The 26,538-nt window shown below is 49.5% G+C and overlaps 1 protein-coding gene across 4 annotated transcripts; it reads right to left on the bottom strand.

The window, feature by feature from the left end:
• Nucleotides 1–21,034: 21,034 nt before the first annotated feature.
• Nucleotides 21,035–25,529, bottom strand: LOC119432337 (mitochondrial import inner membrane translocase subunit Tim29). Of its 4 annotated transcripts, XM_049659257.1 has the most exons (5): nucleotides 25,425–25,529; nucleotides 25,303–25,386; nucleotides 25,128–25,229; nucleotides 23,553–23,657; nucleotides 21,035–21,522 (listed from the first exon to the last, which is right to left on the bottom strand). In XM_049659257.1, the coding sequence occupies exons 2-5, from the start codon at nucleotides 25,328–25,330 to the stop codon at nucleotides 21,146–21,148; spliced, it is 612 nt and encodes a 203-aa protein (XP_049515214.1). In that variant the 5' UTR covers nucleotides 25,331–25,386; nucleotides 25,425–25,529; the 3' UTR covers nucleotides 21,035–21,145. The 4 variants fall into 4 exon arrangements, with proteins under 4 accessions (XP_049515214.1, XP_049515217.1, XP_049515216.1 ...); XM_049659260.1 differs by lacking the exon at nucleotides 23,553–23,657 and having other exon boundaries at nucleotides 25,152–25,229; XM_049659259.1 differs by lacking the exon at nucleotides 23,553–23,657.
• Nucleotides 25,530–26,538: the final 1,009 nt, after the last annotated feature.

Consider the following 26,538-nt stretch of genomic DNA (forward strand, 5'->3'; position numbering starts at 1 on the left):
ATGTTTCATTAAACACAGCATAGCACTCGCACTAGCGGCCAGGTGTGATTCCCCGGATGATTGTAGTCATGCCTGGTTTAAAGTTTAAAGTTCAAAGTTTATTGCTTCAAAGTGGTTACATGTTTTATAGATATGAAATACAAAAGGAGGTCTCATAGTCAGAGACTCTATTGGGACCTCCAGTCAGGGTTACCTGGTGAGAGGAATTACTATATGGCAGCAAAATAAAGCAATATCATGAGATTAACATACGGGTCAAAAAGAAAAAAAAAGTACATAAGAAGGTTGATCAGAAATACACAAAAAAAAGACGTAAAAAAAAGTGAAAGTGTGCCAGTAGGAACAGATGTATTTAAAACGTGAACTACTGGCAATTGGCAGGCACAACAACAACAAAAAAAGTACATATATGCATTGCAATATTACAAGGGCGCATCAGTTGCAAAAAAAGAAAAGAAAAAATGTGATTTATGCATGGAAATAGGCTAAGGTGCCAACCTAGAAGAAAGTCTCAAAATAAATATGAAACGTGAGTGAGAACAATAAAAAGACGCACAGCTGTTACAGCAAATTAATGAAAAACACTTTAAGATCATTTTTTAATTTGTATGTGGCGTTACTCTTTTATAACTAAAGCCAAGGAGTTCCACAATTAAATGAAAGAAAAATTAAATGTGAATTTACCATAATTAGTACTGCGTACTTAGGGTACTGCATACTTTTTCAGAAATGGCTTCAGCGGTGCTAAATAATAACTTTGTGCTTGTTCACCAAAAACATTACAGCAGACTGATCTCGCAATTACTGTCGAAGATTATTTAGCATTGAATCAATGTACCAACACAACATGTTGCCACCATCGAAACAAGTTATGTATGAGACGTGTGCTGCAGCGAGGTTCCTCTTTTGCCCTTATGATGATGATGATGATTTAGTGGCATCCCCTTTGAAACGGGGCGGTGACAAATAGTCACCTAGCCAGCTTGATTTAATCAGGTATGTTATACATGTTTTAAGCATGAAATGCTTTTACTTCCCCTTGTCGACAACCTTCAAGTGACCTCGAGCCAAAAGCCAAAGCCGTTATCTAGGCGCTCAAATGAGAACATATGGGCATCGTTGCGAGAACAAAACGACATCATCCGGGCAACCAGTCAAAACTTAGGAAAATGTGGTCTCTGGCCCCCAACCCTTTGTACAGGACCGCATTACATACGCTAGTTACTGCCCAACAAGTTCAAAAAATATTGCTTCCAATTTCTTTCTAATGTTTGTTCACAATATCACTCAAGCTCTAACTTCTAGTACGCTGAAGTTTTTTTTCTCATTTCCAATAGCGACATTCAAAAGGCAGATACAGGGCACCATACACTGTATTGTCACGTAGTAGTGACGCTGAAGAAAACAGTCGTAAAACTGTGTACGACGAAACTGGTAGTTTATTGGGCGAACCTGTGCCCACAAAATCAAGGTACACTCAAAGCACAACGATAGCAGCGAACACAGTCGGCGATCGTCGAAAATCTGATCAGCGGCGAAACGCGTCGGCTTTTATACCTGAGTCATCGAAGGTTCTAGATTAATTCCTGATGCCCGCGTGTCTTCCAGAAAGTTCTAGACAATTCGCGTCAGTCATGCAATCAGATAACAGAAGCGTCGGTGAAAACAGGCAATGGAAAGAATCATCGATAACGTTCTAGAAACTTCCGATACAGGCGCGTCCTGCGCCGAGCGATAACGTTTAACATTTGTTAGCCGGTGGAAAGTGGCCACCGGTGAAAGACAAACATGTATACGTGTCGATACCCTCCCCTTAAAAAGCATCGTCCCGATGCTACAAACAAATGTGAAAGCGTAAACAAAACCACGCGTAATAAAGAAAAAAAATAAAGTAACAAAGTACCTAAGTTCGTCAGCGGGCGTAGAAAGGCTTAAGACGCACCACATGGATGACTTCGGGTCGTGCGCGGCGCCGTTGTGATTGCGAAATGCCGTCTGGCACGACCTCATAGTCCAGTGCGCCAATACGTCGGATGATCTTATATGGTCCGAAATAGCGACGTAAGAGTTTCTCGCTAAGTCCTCGTCGGCGTATCGGAGTCCAGACCCAAACACGGTCTCCGGGCTGGTACTCGACGTAGCGTCGTCGAAGATTGTAGTGTCGGCTGTCGGTTCCTCTGCTGGTTCTTGATGCGCAGGCGGGCGAGCTGTCGACCTTCTTCGGCACGCTGCAAATAGGTGGCAACGTCGAGATTTTCTTCGTCAGCGACGTCCGGTAGCATGGCGTCAAGCTGTCGTTGCCGGGTTCCTTCCGTAGACCAGGTTGAACGGCGCCATGTGCGTCGTTTCTTGCACGGCCGTGTTGTATGCGAAGGTCACGTACGGAAGGATGGCATCCCACGTCTTGTGTTCGACGTCGACGTACATTGCCAGCATGTCGGCGATGGTCTTATTTAGGCGCTCGGTGAGGCCATTCGTCTGCGGGTGGTAGGCGGTGGTGCGGCGATGGCTTGTCTGGCTGTATCGCAGGATGGCTTGAGTTAGTTCAGCCGTGAAGGCCGTACCTCTGTCGGTGATGACGACTTCCGGGGCACCGTGACGCAGGAGGATGTTCTCAACGAAGAATCGGGCTACCTCGTCGGCACTGCCTTTGGGCAAGGCTTTTGTTTCGGCGTAGCGGGTGAGGTAGTCCGTAGCTACGATGATCCATTTATTCCCGGACGTCGACGTCGGAAAAGGCCCCAGTAAGTCCATCCCGATCTGCTGGAACGGTCGGCGAGGTGGCTCGATCGGCTGTAGAAGCCCGGCTGGCCTTGTCGGCGGTGTTTTGCGTCGCTGACAGTCTCGGCATGTCCTTACGTAATGGGCGACGTCAGCAGAGAGGCGAGGCCAGTAGTATTTCTCTTGTATCCTCGCGAGAGTGCGGGAAAAACCGAGATGTCCAGCCGTTGGGTCGTCATGGAGAGCTTGCAGAACCTCTGGACGCAATGCTGAGGGTACCACGAGGAGGTAGTTGGCTTGGAGAGGCGAGAAGTTCTTCTTTAGGAGAATGTCGTTTTGCAAGAAGAACGACGCCAATCCTCGCCTGAACGCCTTCGGCACAATGACGGTCTTGCCTTCCAGGTAGTCTACAAGGCTCCTTAGTTCCGGGTCGGCTCGCTGTTGTTCGGCGAATTCGTCGGCACTGATGGGTCCCAAGAAAGTGTCGTCATCCTGGTCGTCTTGTGGCGGCGGTTCGACGGGGGCGCGAGACAAACAATCGGCGTCAGCGTGCTTTCGCCCGGATTTGTAAACGACGGTGATGTCGAATGCTTGAAGTCTCAGGCTCCATCGTGCGAGGCGACCTGAAGGATCCTTCAAGTTAGCTAGCCAACACAAGGCGTGGTGGTCGCTTACAACTTTAAAGGGCCTGCCATAGAGGTAGGGGCGAAACTTAGATGTTGCCCAGATGATGGCGAGGCACTCCTTTTCTGTTGTGGAATAATTTGCTTCCGCCTTCGATAGCGACCGGCTAGCGTAACTTACAACCCTTTCTAGTCCGTCAGTCCTCTGCGCAAGCACGGCGCCGAGTCCTACGCTGCTTGCGTCGGTGTGGACTTCGGTATCGGCATTTTCGTCGAAGTGCGCAAGTATTGGCGGCGATTGCAGGCGTCGCTTCAGTTCTTCAAATGCTTCGACTTGCGGCGTCTCCCACTTGAACTCGACGTCGGCCTTCGTGAGATACGTCAGTGGCTCAGCGATCCGTGAAAAATTCTTGACGAAGCGCCTGTAATAGGCGCACAGTCCAAGAAATCTACGCACTGCCTTCTTGTCAGCGGGCGCAGGAAAGTTGGAGATGGCCGCAGTTTTCTGAGGGTCGGGGCGCACTCCAGACTTGTTGATGACGTGGCCCAAAAACAAGAGCTCCTCGTATGCGAAGCGGCACTTTTCTGGCTTCAACGTGAGTCCGGAGGTCTTGATTGCTTGAAGAACTGTTTCAAGGCGCCGGAGGTGTTCCTCGAAGCTTGAGGCAAACAAAACGACGTCGTCCAAATAGACGAGGCAAGTCTGCCACTTCAAGCCTGCCAGTACTGTATCCATGACACGTTGGAAAGTGGCAGGCGCCGAGCAAAGACCAAACGGCATGACCTTGAACTCGAACAGTCCGTCTGGTGTTATAAACGCAGTCTTCTCCCGGTCCCTCTCGTCGACTTCGATTTGCCAGTAGCCGGTTTTGAGGTCCATCGACGAAAAATACTTTGCGTTGTAGAGTCGATCCAAGGCGTCGTCAATCCGTGGGAGGGGGTATACGTCCTTCTTCGTGATTTTGTTGAGGCGACGATAATTGACGCAGAAACGTAGGGTTCCATCCTTCTTCTTCACTAACACCACGGGGGACGCCCATGGACTCTTGGACGGCTGGATGATGTCGTCGCGTAGCATTTCGTCGACTTGTTGCCTTATGGCCTCGCGTTCGCGCGCCGAAACTCGGTACGGGCTCTGACGGAGTGGCCGGACATTTTCGTCGGTTATGATGCGGTGCTTGGCGACAGGGGTTTGTCGAACTTTTGACGACGACGAGAAGCAGTCCTCGTATTGCAGGAGCAGAGCCTTTAGTTGTTCTTTCTTGTGCCTGGGAAGGTTCTGATTGACGTCGAAAGTTGGTTCAGGTACTATTGTCGTCGTTGCAAGTGCACTGGAATCCGTGAAGGCGAACGCACTGCTGGCTTGTACTATTTCGTCGATGTAGGCGACCGTGGTGCCTTTGTTAATGTGCTTGTATTCGGGGCTGAAGTTCGTGAGCATCACCCTTGCTTTCCCTGCACGTAGCTCAGCTATGCCTCTAGCGACGCAAATTTCACGGTCGAGCAGTAAGTGATGATCGCCCTCAATGACGCCCTCCATGTCTGCAGGCACTACGGTACCGACGGAAATCATTACGCTGGAGCGAGGCGGAACGGTGACTTGTTCTTCAAGCACATTCAAGGCATGGTAACTTATGCTTGTATCCGGTGGTATCGCGTTGTGCGTTGAAAGCGTTATCGACCTGGACCTTAAGTCGATGACTGCACCGTGTTGATTTAGAAAGTCCATGCCTAGGATGACATCCCTGGAGCAGTGGTGCAGGATTACGAAGCTCGCCGGGTAAGTGCGGTTGTTTACCGTGACTCGCGCTGTGCAGATTCCAGTCGGCGTTATTAGGTGGCCTCCCGCTGTCCGGACATCGGGTCCTTGCCAGGCTGTTTTCACCTTCTTCAACTTGGCGGCGAACGGGCCACTGAAGACGGAATAGTCGGCTCCAGTGTCGACGAGAGCGGTGACGTTATGGCCATCGATGAGCACGTCTAGATCGGTAGACCGGCGTCTGGCGTTGCGGTTAATTCGTGGCGTCGGATCACGGCTGCGTCGGCTTGCTCTGCTGCTGCTACGTCGCGTCGGAAGGTCTTCTTTCGGCGGCGAAGTGTTGTCAAGGCTGTTGCTAGGCGGCGTGCTGATATCTCGTCGTGATGAATCGTGAATCGGCGGCGGCGGCGGCGGCGGAGGATCTTCGGCATTGCGTCGTACAGCAACCGCACCTCCATCGGTTGCTGCCTTTAGTTTCCCGGGTAAGGGCTGGGAGATCGGCCCCGGGTGGGACCGTTGTACTGACGGCGATGCGGCGAGATGTAGCGGCCTGGTGACGGCGAGCGTGAGCATCGTCGTGGTTGCCACTGGGCTCCGGCGAGGTAGTCGGCGAGTGTCGCGCGGTCGTTCACCTCGATCGGGACGCGGCGCGTTGACGGGGAACCCTCGTAGGCCCATCTCGCGGTATGGGCATCGGTAGACATGGCCGGCTTCCCCGCAGTGATAGCAGAGCGGGCGGTGGTCGGGGGCGCGCCAAATGTCCGTCTTCCTCTGGTAGCTGCGCTGGGTGACGGGCAGGCGTGCTGGTGGCGGCGGCGGTGGACGACGGAACTGCGGCGTTACGGGGCCCTGGCGCGAGCGCGGAGGGGGGCCTTGAGAACGGGCGACGGCGGCGTAGGTCAGCGCTTCCGGCTGGGGTTGCGGCGATTGTGACTGCACATCGGGAACTCCAAGTGAGCGCTGAACTTCGTCTTTGACGACGTCGGCGATAGATGCCACGTGAGGCTGCGACCTGGGAAAGAGCTTATGCAGCTCTTCGCGAACGACCGCTCTGATGGTCTGGCGCAGGTCGTCGGCGCCTAGCGCTTGAGCGTCGGCGTAGTTGGTCAGGGCACGGCGGTTGTATTGCCTGACGCGCATTTCAAGCGTCTTCTCGATCGTTGTAGCCTCGGAAAGAAATTCGGCGACAGTCTTGGGCGGGTTGCGCATCAATCCGGCGAATAGTTGGTCTTTGACACCCCGCATCAAGAACCGAACTTTCTTTTCTTCAGACATGTTGGGGTCGGCGTGGCGGAAGAGGCGAGTCATCTCCTCCGTGAAGATCGCGATGTTCTCGTTCGGCAATTGCACTCTGGTTTCTAAGAGAACCTCTGCCCTCTCTTTTCGTACGACACTCGTGAAGGTCCTCACGAAGTTTTCACGAAAGAGGTCCCACGTAGCCAGGGTGGTCTCTCTGTTCTCAAACCAGGTTCGAGCAGCGTCATCCAACGAAAAATAGACATGGCGTAGCTTGTCGTCGTCGCTCCATTTGTTGAACGTCGCGGTCCGCTCGTATGTCTCCAGCCAGGTTTCAGGGTCTTCAGCCGATGATCCACGGAAGGTCGGGGGCTCCCGAGGTTGTTGCAGCAGGATGGGGGACGCTGGGGCTGCCATTGAGGTCGTTGACTTGGCCTTGATCGCTGTGGTCTTCTCGGGAAGAAGTCCGTACTCCGGCAGAAGTCCTTGCTGCCTACGGCTAGCTCGCTGGTCCTTGGTGACGTTGGCATTGTCCTCCGGTTTCGGGCTTGGATCGCGGCTTTGCGGGGGCGTTCGCTGCATGAACGCACTAGCACCTCCACCAGATGTCACGTAGTAGTGACGCTGGAGAAAACAGTCGTAAAACTGTGTACGACGAAACTGGTAGTTTATTGGGCGAACCTGTGCCCACAAAATCAAGGTACACTCAAAGCACAACGATAGCGGCGAACACAGTCGGCGATCGTCGAAAATCTGATCAGCGGCGAAACGCGTCGGCTTTTATACCTGAGTCATCGAAGGTTCTAGATTAATTCCTGATGCCCGCGTGTCTTCCAGAAAGTTCTAGACAATTCGCGTCAGTCATGCAATCAGATAACAGAAGCGTCGGTGAAAACGGGCAATGGAAAGAATCATCGATAACGTTCTAGAAACTTCCGATACAGGCGCGTCCTGCGCCGAGCGATAACGTTTAACATTTGTTAGCCGGTGGAAAGTGGCCACCGGTGAAAGACAAACATGTATATGTGTCAGTATTGTCATCTTTTAGGGCTGAGGCAGGGTTGCCTGCGCTCTTTTCAATGCCAGGTGTCCGTGCATTCCGCAGCACGTGTTTTGTAGCACCTTGAGAGATGGCACCACACTGTGTCAACAAGCCGGCAGCGTCCGGCGAGCAACGGGCGCTTACCTGAGACGGCACATTTGCAGACGACCACTTCGACGCGACAAGAAGAAAAAGTAGCGACAGGCACTGAGCGCACTGCACTGTTGGAAGAAAAGCGTTTGAAGGCGGCGGCACCACAGGCAGCAAAAGACGCCATATGTTAGCCATTTCATGCTTGCATCTACTCTCGATTACGGGAGAGCCAGAAATTTTTTCTCGAGCATTTTTTTATACATCTCTTTAATCTATTTTATTTCCTTCAAAATCTACCTTGTATCGCTACCTATGACTGTAACAGATCCGGTCATATCAATCTCTTCCCTACTTTTTTTCCACCAATACAAAACGGTCTTGATTATCTCGACTGCTGACTGGTTGATGCTTCAGTCCACTTTATATCCAAGTACTTCTGGAAGGTGTATTACCTACGGTTCTCGCTGGGTTAATCTCTTTGCATTCCATTTGGATGTGCTGAGTGGTCTCCGGATTTTTGCTGCAGCATACACATGCCTCATCTAGTTCTGATTATTTGCTCCGGTATGTGTTTGTCCTTAGGCAAGTGGCTCGAGCCTTAAATAGCAAGGCACTGCCCTTTATGTTATCGTACAGATTTTCCCGTCAAATTTCTTTGTTCTCATTCTTGTTAATCTGGATGACTCTTTTTGTTTGCATTCTTTGCATCCAATGCACTGTCTCCATTGCACTCACTCTCTTTCTGATGACTCCTGGTTGTCTATTTACCCTTTCAATTACCCCGTACCAATCTGATTTTCCTGCGCCATCCTGCTCCAAAATGCATTATTCCGCCGAAACTGCTCCCAAGTGCCGCCTCCATGTCCGACATGCCCGATAATTTGGACGGCTTCGCAGTACCACCCCATGGAGTGAATGTATAAGAACGTCTGAAATTTCGGATGCAAGAACCCTTCACCGTCCCATTTTCTGGGCTTTGTGCCGTGACCGCAGGTCTGAAATGGCATTTAATGTGATAGCGTTAAGGGCTCTATGTCGCAGAAAATTCAGTGTCGGCGTCCGTGGCAGAGAAAATCATCCCGAACCAGCCCGACCGTGCAGGCCCTCCGCATGGCGCAAGGTTTTAGCGAACAAAAATGAAATTTCTCACAGTGAAATCCATCAGAAAAATGGTAAACTACGACTGAACCACAACCTACAGACATGGTGGCGTCGGATCGTAATTTGAATGTACTAGAAAACATAATTCTGTTACGAGGAAACTCAAACACAAACTCCTTTTCCAGCATTTCTACCATACCAACAGCAGCGTGCTCGGATAGGTTACTTGCGGAAATCCTATCCAGATGGCGCTCGCATCCTCGGCAGGTCAAATTGGGACATAGCTTGCCTAATGTGTTTTGGACATGCACGCGCGTCGGGGCAATATCAAACAATTAATAAAATAATAAAAAAAAGGTTGTAGGGCCTTCACATTTTAATATAAGACGACTTATATTTCCCCTGCAAAAACACCTTCCCAGCAATGCATTTCTGTTTGAAGTGAAGCCGACCTTAAGGCGATCGATGTAAGCTTGGTCTTTGTAAGCTGGCTTTCCCACGTTCTGTGTTGCAGTGAAGCCTACTCATGAAAGATGTGATGCGACCGGGGTTCGATAACACTATCGCTTTCAACTCTTAAAGGCGAAGCTTAAGCATCCTCCAGTTTTTTTATTATCTCACCGCCCCGAATTACTGCTCTCGCACGCAGATCCGCTGGCAGCATTAGCCACCACTGCAGCAATGCTAGGCCTAGCTACTTCGGCATTCGCTATTAAGCTCCCTGCCCTTCGGTGCCGTGTTTTATTGCGATAGCAATTATATGGACACTCCAAGCGAATTTCTGCTGTCGTCGCGTGGTTCCGTATAAAGGCCAAGGGCGATAAAATCGTCGCCGCGTGCTGGATTCTGTATGTGTGCGTGAGAGCACGCGATAGACGTGCACTTTCATGAGGAGTTAATGCACAGTGGAGAGCAAACGCGACGTCTACCGTTGCGTGAAAGGCCATAGAGGGAGGGGGCGCGACGTGCTGCGGTACCAAATGTGTATCTTGCGACCGGGCGCAGGGGGAACTGGAATCTTGCAGGCGAAAAAAGGAAAGCAGGAAGACAGTGCGGGAGGAAGGGGGTGCAGCTTCCGCTCTGCGAGAAACTGCGTACTTGTACTTTGCTCAGAGGCAGCGTGCGCACCGTATCTTGAAAGCGATCTCCAACGCGGCACCTACCTTCGTATACGCTGTGCTTTCGCCGCTCAGTTTCTGTTCAAGCGATACACCGCACGAACCTTCACTCGCTGTTGTTGGTGCGCTTGCTCAGGCCAGCGTTTTGACAGCGGTTGTGTGCGGTCATCAAGTGTGATGTATTCATGTTTGCTTGTGCGCGCTGACACCATGCTTGTTAATTCAGTTAGTAGGCGAATGTGTCCAAGTTTATACAGCCAATAAAACTACTATCCTTACTCCCTATAGCTCTCTACTAATTTGCTATCGCAATTGATGCTTCGCCTTTCAGGCGAAACTGCGACTTTTTTCATTGAAATTATTCACCGCTGTTAGCAATGGCACCGACTCTGCCTTTGTAATCCTTGCGATTTGCTTTATAGCTCGGAAATCACGGCGCATTGCACAATGTCGGTTCTCAAAAGTCAGCTTCGCCGCAATGCAGCATTCTTACGCATTGAAGCATACCAACAGTGGGAAGGGGCGATTGTCACCAGACATAGTATGTATACCTTAATTATACACATGTGCACCCGCCGACTCCTGTCGCAGTACGAGCACCAATACCCTAATAAGTGAACTGACAGGCCTTCAGTGCTACTTCGGACGTGCCTGTGGTGATTTGAGCCCTTAGCGGCCCCAAAAGGCCTGCATTCATTGTTTCGGACTGCCCGATTTTCAGACTATTTTGCAGGCTCTCGGGAGTTCGAAAAATCGAATGTTTGACTGTGGTATTTACCGCCTTTTCGTTGTGTTGTGAGCTGTGATGTTTTAAATGCGGGTGCATATACGCCGTTGAATGCGTCACGAGAAATAGCTTGGACATTGTTCCCACACTACGATATGCTTCCTGCTCATGTGGATCACTCTGTGATCCTGCCTTCGATGGTCGGCCAACACCCTAATCCAGAGGCATTCGCTGGAAATCAGGCACCGTTCACTATGCTGAGATTAATAGCAGCTATCAACGCGTCGAGACCACGGAGAGCTTCTGGACCTGACGGATTACCTTACGAATTGTTTAAAAATCTTACAGAGACATCATTGGTCTCGCTCCTGGATAACATCAATCATGTGTGGACTCAAGGTGATATACCTGCATCTTGGACACACGCTGAAGTTATACCTATACCCAAGCCAGGAAAAGACTCTTCTAATCTCCGCAACGTTCGCCCTATTGCCTTAACGGCCACTGTCTGCAAATAACTGAGAAAATGCTTGCTACGTGAATAACCTGGTGGCTTGAGCAATTCAAGTGGTATCATCCTGCACAAATTGGATTCCGTCCGCACCTTGGCACGGAAGATGGCCTTGGAGCGCTTACTGGCATGGTTTTGGCAGGAAATCGGACTCGCCGGGTGCGAACACTATTAGCCATGGATGTGCACAAGGCATACGATGAAGTTAGCCACGCTGCTATACTTGACATTATGCGTTGCGTGGGACTACCCGAGCGCGTCTGTAATTTTGTAAAGTGCTTCCTCACTCAACGGACGTTTGCCATCCGTGTGGCGGGACACGCAACCGGCAGCTTCAACGCAAAGCGGGGTGTGCCACAGGGGTCTGTGCTTGCACCGTTGCTCTTTAACCTGGCAATGTTACCCCTTGGGTGGGCTCTGGCAGCTATCTCAGACATTACTATGTAGCGAACGATACGAACGCCATAGTGGGTCATGCTCTCCAGCCCTTTCTAGTGGGTCGATCCCTCCTGCTCTCTCCTCGAGAAACGCCGCTCGTGCTGAGATCTCGGGCCTTGAAGTAACGGTCGGTCCAAATGGCTGGTGCCTAATAAACGTTTTTACACGTGGTGGAGAATGCTTCTGCCTACAGCGTGAATCCTGGACCTTCGATCCCGTACCCTTCGCTCAACCATGCCAGAAGACGCATCCCAGCAAGTGCCACCTACCCCATCCCAGCAAGCGCCTCCTCAGTCTGTCATGTGCTCTGGTGTGCCTCGCCACAGAGACCCTGCCATCTTCAGCGGCGCGGACGAAACCGACGTGGAGGTTTGGCTGACAACATATGAGAGGGTAAGCAGTCACAACAAATGGGACGACCCCGCAAAGCTAAGCAATGTTATCTTCTATCTCGCGAGTGTCGCCAGTCTCTGGTACAGCAACCATGAGACCGATTTTCCGACGTGGTCCTCGTTCAAGACTTCTTTGGTGGCGGTGTTTGGTTGCCCTGTGGTGCGCAAGCTACGAGCGGAATCGCGTTTGCGAGAACGTGCACAGCAGACGGGTGAATCATTTACCAGCTACATCGAAGATGTTCTGGACTTGTGCAGACGAGTCAACGAGACGATGTCGGAATCAGACAAAATAAGAAATGTCATGAAAGGGATTGAAGATGATGCATTCAACATGCTGCTTGCGAAGAATCCTCAGTCCGTGACCGACATCGTCACTCTCTGCCAAAGCTACGAGGAGCTACGAAGGCAGCGCTCCTTGACACGTCGCCCTTCATCGCGTGACGGACACATTGCTGGTTTGGCCCCCATCTCCGACCAGAAAGCACTGCTGACAGAAGTGAAAGCGTTCGTTCGGCAGGAAGTTACACGCCAGCTCTCCTTGCTGACCTTCGTTCAGCCACCACATGTGCAACAGCCCGCAACGAATGTTATGGTCACACATCGTCGCGTGATCGAGCAGGAAATCGCCGAGGTCTTGCCAGACCAGCATCAACATCGTCCTGCGGCCGCTCCACTAAGCTACGCCGATGTCGTCGCGACGCCCCAACATGTTCCGACGGCTGCACAACTCAGCTACGCTGAAGTCGTCGCGAGGTCTCAGCCACTCTCTCCGAGTGTGCCTCTCCGTTATGGCGACATTGCGGCTAGGCCCCGCATCCCCATGCCCGCCATGCGCATCCGCAACCCGCCATTCCGTCATACCAGCATCCGCCCTGTACAACGCGACCTCTTACATGGATGGGACCTGCCCCAGCGAACCGATGGAGTACTTCTGACAACCGGCCGATAGGCTTTGCGTGCGGCACAGTTATTGTAATCGCGCTCAGCCGCCTAACGCCGCATCAGCCGTGACAAGCCAGTTTAACCATCCATATTACGAACCCCATTCGGCTATGTCACCAACTTTGCGCCCGACGCCAACTACCCACCGTTCACGGTCTCCACGCCGTCGCTCAGTGTCGCCGATGCGACCCCGTCCCGTAACTTCGGGACGAGGAAAACTAATCGTCGCAGTCCAAGAGGCAAGGGCTGCGGCGCTGTCGAAACTTGTAAGTCCTCAACGCAGTCCTTTCAAATGTGATCGAAGTGTTTGTTGACGGTGTTCGCGCATCTGCACTCATGGACACTGGAGCCGCCGTATGTGTTATGGACGCTAAGCTTTGCCGCCTACTTCTGAAAGTCACGACGCCCCTTTCTGGACTGTCCCTCCGTACAGCCAGTGCTCAGCATATGCACCCCTTAGCGGCTTGCACTGCTCGTGTTGTTATTGATGACGTTCTGTACCCCATTGAATTCATAATCCTCACCTCGTGTTCTCACGACGTTATCCTCGGCTGGGATTTCCTGTCGCGCCACAATGCCGTTATCAATTGCGCACGGGCCGAGATGGAACTCTCGCCGTTGTTAAATTTGCCGATCACCGACAATACTTCCCTGTCGAGGAAGCTAATTCTCCACGACGACACCCACGTTCCTCCCCGCGCGTCGACAGTCGTGCCCATGTACTGCAGCGGAATCTCAGACGCTGTTGCGCTGCTGTCTCCATCTGACCGTTTCCTTACTCGGACAGGCCTGCTGCTACCTTTTGCGACAGTGGACATCAAGCAGGGCTACAGCACCATTTTCGTGTGCAACCCGTTCGCATACCCTGTCATCCTGCTCCGAGGGGAATGTCTAGGCAGTGTCGAAGCGATTGAAGATGTGCAAGTTATGGACGTGCCCGATGAAAATTACTGCGCTAGTTCTAGTGCGCTCATCGCTATTTCTGCCTGTGAGGGACCGTCCAGTGATGTGTTTGATTCTTCTATTGCCGATGACCTTACGCCGGTCCAGTGCTCTCGACTTGTGTGCCTCTTGGAAGAATTTCGTTCTTCTTTCGATGTCGGGCAATCTTCCCTAGGCCGGACATCAACTGTTACTCACCGCGTCGACACTGGCTCGCAACCGCCATTGTGGCAACGCCCGTATCGTGTATCTCCTGCAGAGCGTCGTGTAATCAACGAATAAGTCGACTACATGCTTCGCCGTGAGGTGATACGACCTTCCAACAGTCCATGGGCATCCCCTGTGGTCCTCGTTATGAAGAAAGATGGTTCTGTGCGGTTCTGTGTCGACTACTAGCGCCTAAACAAGATCACACACAAGGACGTCTACCCTCTCCTGCGCATAGACGACGCCATTGACAGTCTACAAGGCGCAGAATTATTTTCATCTTTAGATCTGCGCTCAGGATATTGGCAAGTACCCATGGCTGACGCCAATCGGCCAAAGACAGCTTTTGTAACACCCGACGGCTTATACGAATTTAACGTAATGCCTTTTGGGCTTTGTAACTCGCCCGCAACTTTTGAGCGCATGATGGACACCGTTCTGCGAGGCTTGAAGTGGCACACATGCTTGTGCTACCTTTATGACATTGTTGTTTTTGCGCCGGACTTCACAACGCACCTTCAATACCTGCGGTGTGTTTTGACATGCTTAACAAACGCAGGCCCACAACTAAGCCTCAAGAAGTGCTTATTTGCATCTCGGCAGCTGATGATCCTCGGTTACGTCGTATCCAAGGATGGGATACTCCCCGATCCAGCCAAGCTTCGGGCCGTCGTCGAATTCCCTAAGTCAACATCCGTCAAAGAATTGCGCAGTTTCATAGGTCTGTGCTCTTACTTCAGACGCTTTATTCGCAATTTCGCCGCCATCATCTCACCCCTGACGAAACTGCTTACATGCAATGGGCCCCTCACTTCGTGGTCGTCCCAGTGCGACGAGGCCTTCACAAAGCTGCGTCATCTGCTTACGTCCCCGCCAATTTTGCGCCACTATGATCCGACAGCTCCTACTGAGGTGCATACAGATGTCAGCGGCGTTGGCCTCGGCGCTGTTCTTTTCCAACGCAAACAAGGATTTCCTGAATATGTCATCACCTATGCAAGTCGCACGCTTATGAAAGATGAGACAAATTAGTGTGACAGAAAAAGAATGCTTAGCCATCATCTGGGCTCTGACGTAAGTTCCACCCCTATTATTATGGCCGTCCATTTGACGTCGTCACGGACCACCGTGCACTATGTTGGCTGTCGTCCTTGAAGGACCCTTCTGGCCGTCTTGCTCGATAGGCACTTTGCTTGCAGGACTACGATATCCGCGTGCTGTACCGCAACGGACGCCAGCATTCTGACGCCGATGCCCTCTCGCGCTCTCCCTTGCCTGACAATACCTGCTCTTCCCTATCCGAGATTATTGTGTCTTCGCTCGACTTTAGCACCATCGCTTCTGAGCAACGCAAGGACCATTGAATTGCCTCCCTTCTAGACTTGCTTTCTGGTTCGTCGGCACAACCAAGCACTCGCACGTTGCGTCGCCAAGCACGTCACTTTGCCATTCGCAACAACCGGCTTCACCGACGCAATTATAACCCTGACGGACGCCAGTGGTTGTTAGTGATACCCTGCAGTCTGCGTTCCGAAGTATGCGCAGCTTTCCACGCTTATCCACTGTGTGCACACTCCGGCGTTTTCAAGACTTACCAGCGTCTTCAACAGCGGTATTACTGGCGCGGGATGTACAGCTACGGTTCTCAAGTTCGTTCGCTCTTGTCCCGATTGCCAGCACCGGAAATCTTCGCCCCGCCTCTCGCCAGCCGGTCTGCAACCTTTACCTTGCCCTACCCGGCCGTTTGGACGCGTCGGCATCGATTTGTATGGCCCCCTTCCACTGACGTCGACTGGAAATCGCTGGGCCATTGTGGCAGTCGACCACCTGACGCGATACGCCGAAACTGCCGCCCTACTGGCAGCTACAGCACGTGACGTTGCCTCCTTGCTTCGACGATTCATCCTGCGACATGGGCCACCCCAGGAACTGCTTAGTGATCGCGGACGTGTCTTCCTGTCCGAAGTAGTTGAAGCCATTCTCAAGGAGTGCCACGTTGTTCATCGCACAACTGCGGCGTACCACCCCCAAACCAATGGCCTTACCGAACGCTTCAACCGTACCCTCGGGGACATGCTTGCTATGTACGTCGCCTCCGAGCATACTAATTGAGACGCCATTCTGCCCTTCGTGGCTTACGCCTATAACAGTGCTACTCAGAGCACCACTGGCTTTTCACCTTTTTTCCTACTGTACGGTCGGCGGCCGGATGCATCCGAATGTGCGCCCATTTCTGACACGGCAAGACATGCTGAAGAGTGCCGCGATCTCGCACGGGTCTTTACATCCAGTGACCAAGAGCACCAGAAGAGCACACGCGGTGACACAACTTCTGCACCCACCTTCCTTCCTGGAGCGCTTGTGTGGCTCTCGGTTCCTTCCACTACACCTGGTCTCTCATCCAAACTAGTGCCCAAGTATGAAGGCCCCTACCGTATCGTCGAACGCGCATCTCCCGTCAACTACGTGATCGAACCAGTTGAACCTTCTACGGACATGCGCCGTCGTGGACGCGACATTGTCAACCTCGAGCGCCTCAAGACCTACTATGACCCACTCATAGTGACCAGCTGTTAAGTCGCCCGACGGCTCCCTTTTCGCTCCCGGGGTGATTGTAGCGAACGATACGAACACCATAGTGGGTCATGCTCTCCAGCCCTTTCTAGTGGGTCGATCCCTCCTGCGCTCTCCTCGAGAAACGCCGCTCGTGCTGAGATCTCGGGCCTTGAACTAACGGTCGGTCCAAAAGGCTGGTGCCTAATAAACGCCTTTACAACTACATTATATACGCCGATGATATTACCGTTTGGAGTGTTCACAACGACCTGCAACGACAGGAATCCGCCTTGCAGCAAGCACTCAACACAGCCTACGAGTGGTGTCAATCCATAGGACTGACACTTTCAACAGAGAAGACGCTCTACATGTCGGTTGCGAACAGCTGGGGCTGTAGACGGCTTCTGGACACGTGGATGTGCTCTGACACCAGCTCCCCAGCTACGCATACTAGGCGGCGTCATCACGGCAAATGGCTCAGCAAAAGCTTGGATCCGCGAAGTTGGGCAGCAAGCACACCGGGTGCTTCATCTGATCAGACGCATCTGCTCCAAGGCTGGGGGAGCCCGCAACAAAACTGCCCGTTTACTCATCCGAACAGTTCGCAGTCTCGTCTTATCTATTCGGCTCAATTCCAGCACCTCACGGCTACAGATTGGGCCCATCTAGAATGCATCAACAGAGAAGCAATGCGCGTCGTTACCGGCCATCCATGATGCACGCCAATCCCGACACTTCAGGAAGAGGCGCAACTAAACACCATTGATGAGCTGATTCATCAACGCCATAAAGCAAGCGATATAAAGCCATCCTTTCTGCAACCTGCTACTGACTTAGCGGCATACATGGTGTTGTGCCGTGCTACGTGCCTATGATCGAGGCGACGGGAGCTCCCACCTCTGCGCGACAAATCAAGAATTCAACGCGCGGGGAGACTTCAAAAAGCACCCATCTTTGCCACGGCGAAGCAATAGACGCGTGTCATTTCAAGCAGCACCAGGTCTTCCCCCCCCCCGTGGAAAGAACAATACGGCGCGGGGGGACCTCGGCAACTGCCCCGTCTGTGTCCTGCCGACGTGCAAGCAGCCCCGGCCATCATCGCCAGAAACCGCCCGTCTGGGTCCTGTCGACGAGTCGCCAAGGGGACGCGACGACACAATACGGCGCGGGCGATGTCAGCAACCGTCCCCTCTGGCTCCTGTCGACGAGGAGCCACCGCCAAAGGATTTAAGGAAGAACCGGCCCATTGTTAAGGAGAGAGTCGCCACCGGCCGCCCCGTCGGTCTGGTGCGCTCTTATTGCTTTGACCAGCTATCACCAGCTAAGGGCAGCTATTACCAGCTATTACCTGCTATTCCTGCTATATCTGTACATATTTGTACATATTGTATAAAGATTTCGTCTCCTCTTCGCCTGCTTCAAGACTCAGTCTCTCGTCCCGAACCCTGAGACGCAACAATGGGCAGTCCAGTTTCTACCTCGCCATCTTCGGTAGACACCCTTCCACCCTGGGACCACTAGCAACTTACTGACAACAAACCCATCGGCTACCTTCCGCCGGCACATGGAAGAAGCCGATGCCGCACTCCCGACAGGTTCACTGGTGGCCTACACCGATGCGAGCTGCACGGACATACAAGTGGTTACGTCCACCGTGGTGCAAGGGCGGCCATCCATAAGTGGTAATTATGTTTACCGTCTGACAACTCCGGTACCATCGGTCAGTGCTGAGCTTTTGGCCATACGAGACGCAACAAACTTGGTAACAGCTGCTTCCACGTCTCCAGCACCGGTTATAATAATACGCACTGACTCCACCTTGGCCATAAAGGAGATTCAGAAGGTTTACAATGCCCACCCTGTCGCAAACGAAATACACTGAATGACTGCACAGATGCCCGGTCAGATTCGGATACAGTGGATCCCACGGGACACTATTTATGCTCACATACAAGCTGACACCGCCACCCACAGTGAGCTGCCACTAGCTGTGGAAGCACATTTCCCAAGTGACCCCCAGGGCGATTTCCTCCACTGCAAGGAGATTCTCCGCTGCACCACACGAGATTTAATTCCACCGTGTGGTTCAAACCTCCCAGGCAGCCTTACATGCCAGGAGGAGGTGGTGTTGCGGAGACTCCGTGTGGGTGTGGCACTTACCCCATCGGTCACCTATGCCTGGCCACAACGCCTCCATGGATCATTTGCGGATGCGTGCCCATATTGCCCAGCTCGAGCGTCCGCGGCAACAATCAAACCACCTGTTGTGGACATGCCCTGGTCTAAACCAGGTCAGACAGCGCTACCTGCAAACAGTGGGCCTTCATCCTACGCGATCCACCGGACTATGAATCATGGCTCTATGGAAGCAACCATCGAGCACTATTGCTGTTCATCCCTGAAACTGGCCTGCATTGTTATATTTTATTTATTTATTTACAATACTGCCAGTCTCATATCGAGACCATAGCAGGTGGGCATATGATTGCACATACAATGCTTGTGTTATATAAAGAACGGCAAAAACATCCAAACATGTAAATGGAAATACGTGAAACAGGTTCACTGCGCAATTTTACATATAAGAAGAGCAAATGTTACAAAAACGAAGAAAGAAATAAAGGAGGTAAATTTTTAGCTATAGTTCAAAAAGTGGGAGATTTGATGATTATATGTGCATAAGAACTGTTTTTTCCTAACTAATTATTTCATCTTCCAATAACTTAACAAAATCGGACTGCGATACTGTGTTTGTTATAGATGCATCTAGCTTATTCCACTCACGAACAACACGGGGGGAAAAGGAAAACTTAAAAGTATTGTTATTGCAAAGGAACTCGTTTAGTGTATACAGATGATCATGACGAAGTATGCGGGATTTAGAAAAGGTAACGTATGCAGAAGCATCTATTTTTAGTCGTTTGTGAAGTATTTGATGCAGAAATTTTAGACAAGCTCGTTTTGCTCGAACTGCCAAAGTTGCAAGCCCTGACTGTGTTAGGAGAAGAGTAGGTGAATTACTGCGCCAGTATTTTCGGTGGACAAACCTAATTGCCTTTCTTTGGATACTTTCCAGTTTAGATATATTAGATTTAGTGGACGGGAACGATACGACATTAGCATACTCAAGGACAGGTCTCACAAATGTAGTGCACGTTAAAAGTTTGACGTTAGTTGGTGCCATCCGCAGGCACCTTTTGAGAAAAAAAGAGTTTTCGTAATGCACAAGAAGTAATGTTGTTAATATGCGACTTCAAGTTATGGTCAGACATTATTGTTAAACCAAGTTACGAGGCTAACCCTAGTTACGAGGCTGCCGTTAAGTGTGTAGGGGAAAAGCGATGGTCGCTTTTTTCTCGGTACTGTCATACGAACCGTTTTGTTTTCATTAATGGTCATTTGCCAGTTATCACACTACTCGGTTATTTTTGCTAGTGTGTTATTGAGCAGAACTTGATCCTTGTGATTACGTATTTCTCTGTATATTATACAGTCGTCTGCAAGGAGTTTAATTTTACAATCAATGTTGTTTGTAATGTCATTGATTAAAACCAATAATAATAGCGGACCTATTACTGAGCCTTGTGGGACCCCTGATGTAGAAGGCACCGGAGCAGATGGGATGTTTTCGATGACTACAAATTGTGATCGTTGAGATAGGAAGTTTTTTATCCATGGGGCAGTAATGGGTCCATTGCCAATCACAGCTCTAATTTTGGCAGTTAGTTTACTATGGCACACACAATCAAACACTTTACTGAAATCTAGTAAAAGTAGGTCAGTTTGATTATGATTATTAATACTTGAAGCAAGATCGTGTACCACCTCTGTTAGCTGAGTGACTGTCGATAAACCTCTTCTAAAACAGTGTTGAACATTTACTAGAAAATGTTCGAAATATGCGGTTAAGTGTTTGAGAATAATGTGTTGCAAAATTTTACATGATCTGCTGGTAAGTGAAATTGGTCTGTAGTTGGATGGTAGGTTAGGATCGCCTGATTTATGAATCGGTACAATTTTAGCAATTTTACAATCTTCCGGTAAGTCTGATGTCGAAAGTGACTTGCGGTAAATAATGCCAAGATATTTCTGTTACATTCAGCATATCTTTTCAAGAACTCATTGGGAATGTTATCGGGACTGTTTGCTTTCTTCACGTCTAGCTCAAGTAACTGCTTAAATATTCCTCAGTCATTTATTGTTAATCTGTCAATAGTGGGGAATGATGGCGGTGGCAAATATGGAAGTGTGTTGTGTTATCTTTAGTAAAGACTGAGTGAAAGTGTTGGTTAAATTTATCAGCGAGTGCCAATTTTTCCTCGCGTCGACGATATGGTGTCGCTGCAGGGCATGCGCGAAAAAAGTTCCAAAAGCGATTAGGGTTGTGATTGATAAGGTTAGGCAATGTTTCATTGAAATACGCATGATTTGCGAGCTTAGTCTTTAACTTGAGTTCGTCGGTATTATGACATTAACTAAAATAACCTACTATGATGTAGCTTACGTGGCAAACGTATTTGCAACATTGCAAATTTACTCCAGGTGTTCCTGCAGGTTGTGCATGCTCAGAATGAACAAGATCTCATTTATTTGTTAACCATTGATTCAATCATAATCAGTGCACTGAATTGAGCTCGAGGTTTTATTCCCATGACTGCTTTGTCATAATATGGGTATCTAAGATTGTGTGGGGATGCAGGTCTGCATGACGATGTGCCCTTGACTCCAGTCTTATTATTGCCACTGCGAGTGGTTGATGTCACAGTCTTGCATCTTGCGCCTCAAATTGAGCCATGTTCCGAAGAGGCCAATGTCAATCAGTCGATGCTGTTCAAACAATGGCCGTGGTTGCAGGTATGTGCAGCGAGCTGCATACAAGTCGCATCCCTCAGCATGATCACTTTCCCACACAACTGTTGCCAGCAGCAAGTCCCAGGAACGCAGAGCACCATGGCAGCAACATGCCTCCAGGTGCCGCACATGTGCCTCAGATTCTGGGTTGCGTGTTCTGTCACTCAGCAGCAGCAGGTCATTTGCACTGGAGCCCAGTGCATCAAGGAATGATTCTGGGTCTGGCTTGGTGGCCACCAGCACGCACACTGCTCCACTTCCTGCACATTGTACAGTCATCCTTTGGTAATTCACTCACTCGATTTAGTCTATATCCAGAACCATATACAATAGTTTATTGATGTAGTGATCCAAGAGTTGGTAAAGCTACAAACACAGGAATACATTTTAAAGGAATGCAAAAGATAGAAATAATTTTAGCTGTATTGGTAAATTAGACTTCTACAATACCAAAAAGGCCGCTCTTACTTTTAGTGTAGGCTTGGTATGCTAGAAAAGGTATAAGAACAATACACGTGGTGATGCCACTTTGAAGTTCCTGCATGAGCTTGCCATGACCTCAAGGATTTTAACAGCATCTGTGTGGGCCTAGTTATATTGGTATCTAAAGGAGCCAAGGACACAACTTTGCATGTTTCAAAAACATTTACTGTGACAACAGAAAGAGAAAAAAAAAAAAAAGAAAGGGATGCATTTAACTTACCCGAACTAAAGCTCTCGCGTGAATTCGAAACATCAAAGGTTGACCTTCATTTTCTCATTTAATAATGAACATCTTACTGTACAGCTAATGAAAATGGAATGTTCAGACAGTACTTATCAGTCTGAAATGGTTCAGTGTTTCTCCTTAGCGTTCCTTTCACTGCACTTTTCTTGCATGATATTCCTTCCTCCCCCAGATTCACAATGGGCATAAACTTAAAGCTCTTCCTTAACTCCAGCAAGCTAGACACTGTATTTCAATAATGCTCCTTGGCGATGTGCTTATGGTGCTATTACTTCTATTACTTATGGTGCTATCCTTCGAATACACTGTTACAAAATTTTAGTTCCCGGAAGTGTTGCTGAAGTCTAGTGATGACTTCAGTTGACAGGTAGCACTGCTCTCTCCTTTGTAGATATACACAAGAGACATTTGTGGCAAGGAGGGTGAAGCTAAGGAATTTTAGTTCTGTGAACAAATTAGGCTTTTTGGTGATCAATGAAACCTCTAATCTTGCAGACATAAAACAGGGAAATACAAAGAGTAAAAATGTACAGACGCCTGTGGGTGAAACTTGAACAGGAAAATGGTTACACCAAGACACAAACAAATAAAGCGAAAACGTGCGGAAAGGAACAAGGGAGAAATACCCCCCCCCCCCTTTTTTTTTTTGGCGACTTGCCTCTATGCTTATCTGTACTAGTCAGGACTTGGGCTGTTTAAATATTAGCACTGGGGGCCCTTGGAAAAGCTACAAATAAAGCAGTACATGACATGCGCTCGGCATAGGGTTGCCAACCATTCTCAATTTAGGACAGTCGCGGCTTTTTAGTGAATGCCTTGCGCCCCGACTTTTACGGTAATACTGGATAACAATAAATAAACCACATTTCCTTATTATAATAACGCCTGACAAGTCGTTTGCACATGCATATTTTTTGTGTTTTGTTGCATTGTCATTAATATGCTGAAGACAAAGCTATTGTTCAATAGCATGGCAAGAGAACAAGAATTTGATTGGCAGTCGGCTTATGGAACCTCTGCAGGAGTACCATAAAATCCCGAGAGATGCCCACCTGCACACCTTTTTACTGCACACTCAAAGTTAGCCCGCCTCATATTTTTACTAGATTTTCTGTCCGTTTTAGGTGGGCTATCTCTTGGGATTTTACAGTATGCTTATCTAGATGTATTGCTCACAGGGGCCCTGATCACGAGAAGCAAATTTACAGAATGGCAGTTGATATTTTACTTGACATTGAGAAGTAAAAATGGAGCTAGGCAGGCCACGTGATGCGTAGAGCATATAACTGTGCTTTACTAGAGCTGCAGAATGGGTGCCTGGGGAAATGAAGCGCAGTCGAGGTTGGCAGAGATCTAGCTGGAGGTATGAAATTGGGAAATTTGCCACCACAAGTTGGAATTGGTTAGTGCTGGGAGAGGCCTTCTTCCCAAGTGGACATAAAAAAAACAGGATGATGAAACATACAGGCTGTTTAGTTTTTGTTATGGTTTTACTTCTGCTGTAGGCGCTGTTTACCATACCTCTATCCATATTGGTAGACCTGTTAGGCAACTATACTGCACCTTGTTGCAAATCACCGCATGGTAGCACTAAAGAACACTGTTCAACTTTGTAGCACGTACAGACTGGGGACTCTTGGCACTGACAGGGCCTGTTGTTGCTAGCCTCTAACAAAAAGAAAAAAAAAAGGAAGATAGATTCATGATGGCATGGGCAGCAGGCAGTTATGCTTGGCACAGAATTACAGAGTGGCCACCAGGAAAGTTGTCCACTGCTTTTACACAGAAATAAAGCAGGCGCACACTTTGTTATAGAGCAAAACAAGAGGTCAGGTTTGAGGATCTAAGGAGCTGTTATCTTTTGCCCTCTCTAAGCTCAATAATTTGTATCAAAAGTATCATGCCATTAACATGCTGTTTGCATAATAAATGATTCTTGAAGGAGGGAAGTCGTAGGGGGCATGAAGCATGGATTTTGCATATCCATACAGAATGCGTGAGTGGAGGTAGGAGGGGCAGCAAACATGCATTTTGCACAGGAGTGGCTCCATACATAGGGTGGGGACGTTGCGTTGAGAAGACATCATGGGTAGCACGTTTGCAAAATACCATCAAGGTAATGCCCTTCTGGTAACCACCTGTCAGCCGAACATGCTGCCACTTCGACACAAATGATTTGACACAAAGCAGCTGCGAGATTCCTAACAGATCAACACCACTGCACCGCCGTTAGTACCGCACGATGTTTCAGCTTTAGTCTTCGATCACTACACGAATGACACGACCGATCCTGGCTCGCCGCAGGTCTACAGTTTGGCTACCCTTCGTGTACTTGTTCTCGTTCGTACCGTCATAGCCTCCTAGATAGTTTTATAGGAAGCTATGATACCATGCCTTGTGCCACGCTAGTACGTTATGCGAGCACAGCTGACCTGCGCGCCAGAGGAGCGCTCTTGTCTGCTGAAGTATTAGGTTAAGCTTTTTCTGACAAATGTGGCTGCAGGAATCAAAAGGGCATTTTCATCACCATAGTAATCTCAACCATCGTTGTACTTCGCAGCTAAGTGCTGGCTTGAACGTGAATACGAATTTTTCATTTAAAAAAAATATATATATCAGATACCACGACAAAGCAGTTAAAACGAAGGGTATTTTACACGTTACAAGCCTACCAACGTATCCTGGTAGCCACCTGGTATCCTGCTAACCACAGTTTGTAGCTAGGCGTTATTGCATTTCTTTAATCGATTTTTGTTTTCTTAGTTGTAACAACGTATTCTGATTTCGGATTAGCGGCGGCGCTCCAGGACACCAAAGCGGCAACGGGGACACCAAGGCTGGAACCCGGGCTGGCCCATGGGTTGCGGCTCGCCGAGGCCCCAACCCAACGACCACCCTGCTAAAGTAGCAGGATAGCAGCACGCAACGTACTGCTATAATACTAGGAACGCCCGAAAGGCTGTAGCCTTGCTGGACGCTTGACCGTCGGCGTGTTATTGAATTGCAGCGCGATGCAATCGACTGAAAATAGTGCGCGAAATGTTTAGCGAAGAAACCGACTCCAGATGCGTCGAGGCCGGCTGGACTGTAGCAAGAACCATCAAAGCTAAACAAAAGCTAGATTCTATAGAGGCGAACCTGCCAGCATGAGGGCTGCCTTGCCTGGCCGACTCCTTGAATCCTTCACAATGTCCTTCACTGCAGCGCCGTAGTCTTGCAACAGGCTCTTCCAGTAGGTGCCTGCAATATATACCTCATTACAGTGCATATTATGCAAGAAGCCAGCTTCTGGCCAGCGATACGTCGTACTCACCTAGTCGTGACGCCAGTCGCGCGATCATGATGCCGCCCAAACACCTATCCGGTGTCTGAACCGAAGTAGAAGTGTAGGAGTGTAGTCCGAAGCACGGTAAAGAGTATATATCTTACACCGTGGTCCGAAGCCACTATGATAGACCTACAGGCACTCTAGATGCTCCAGCCAGACCCCTAACTACCCGAACCACCTTAAAGAACGGAAACTGTACCATAGAATGTAGCCATAGAATAAAAGTAGCAGCTTCCACAGCACTTCCACAGTGCAACGGTAGCCATTGTAGCCATTGTAGCAACGGAAAAGTAGCCGATAGTAGCCGACTAGCCGTTTCCCGCTGGGTTGCCAGATACTCGTAGAACAACCCGCCAAATTCAGGCTATAAAGATAACCCAAACCATAGCCTCCTCTATGCCCAAACTTATAGAGGAGGCTATGCCCAAACGCAATCTATAAAGATAACCCAAAATAGCCAAAGACAATAAATCCAGAAAAATACCTTTTTATTTATTATTTATTTATACAGAGAGGTTTCATACATGAACAAAATAAAAATACGATGCATTATCAAAGAAATCAAGCAAGATTAAAACAAGTACAACCAAATAAATCACTTATTAACGTGATTCCACGTACAAATTTGTCGAGTGGCATGATCAAAATGAAAAGACTAGGCAAGACAATACATCATCATTAAACCCCTCTCCGAGCAAGCGCACGACGTCATGAGCAGAACCGTTCGCCTAAAACTTTTTTAGGAGGCGTTGATGCAGCACGCATACCGACCGCCTACACTTTTGGAGAACGAGACGCGGTAGCCCAACGGCAACGCCACGAAGCTAACCCCGAGCTACGAGCACGAGAAGCAGCAGCACTCCGGCAGCGGCAGCAAGACTCCGAAGCGAAAGCTCGAGTAGCAGCCGTAATCGTCCAAGGAGCTTCGCTCCATCATCAGCATTCACTTCGTGGATCGGCTGCCGATTTTTTTTTTTTTTTTTTTTTTTATGTCCACGGCAAGACAAAGGCCTCTCTCTCTGTGATCTCTAATTACCCCTGTATTGCAGTAGCTGATTCCAGCTTGCGCCTGCAAATTTCTTAACTTCATCACCCCACCTAGTTTTCTGCCGTCCTCGACTGTGCTTCCCTACTCTTGGTATCCATTCTGTAACTCTAATGGTCCTCCGGTTATCCATCCTACGCATTATATGGCCTGCCAAGCTTCGTTCTTTCTGCTTA

The sequence above is a fragment of the Dermacentor silvarum genome, chromosome 11, assembly GCF_013339745.2.
Source record: "Dermacentor silvarum isolate Dsil-2018 chromosome 11, BIME_Dsil_1.4, whole genome shotgun sequence".
Lineage (NCBI taxonomy): Eukaryota > Metazoa > Arthropoda > Arachnida > Ixodida > Ixodidae > Dermacentor > Dermacentor silvarum.

Excerpts from the sequence above, each read along its gene's own strand:
- LOC119432337 (XM_049659257.1), bottom strand. The coding sequence starts at position 25,330 with ATGATCGCGCGACTGGCGTCACGACTAG. Across the intron at positions 25,230-25,302 it reads GCGACTGGCGTCACGACTAG|GCACCTACTGGAAGAGCCTG; the intron begins GTGAGTACGACG and ends TATATATTGCAG. Across the intron at positions 21,523-23,552 it reads ATGCGGTGATTTGCAACAAG|GAAGTGGAGCAGTGTGCGTG; the intron begins GTGCAGTATAGT and ends TACAATGTGCAG.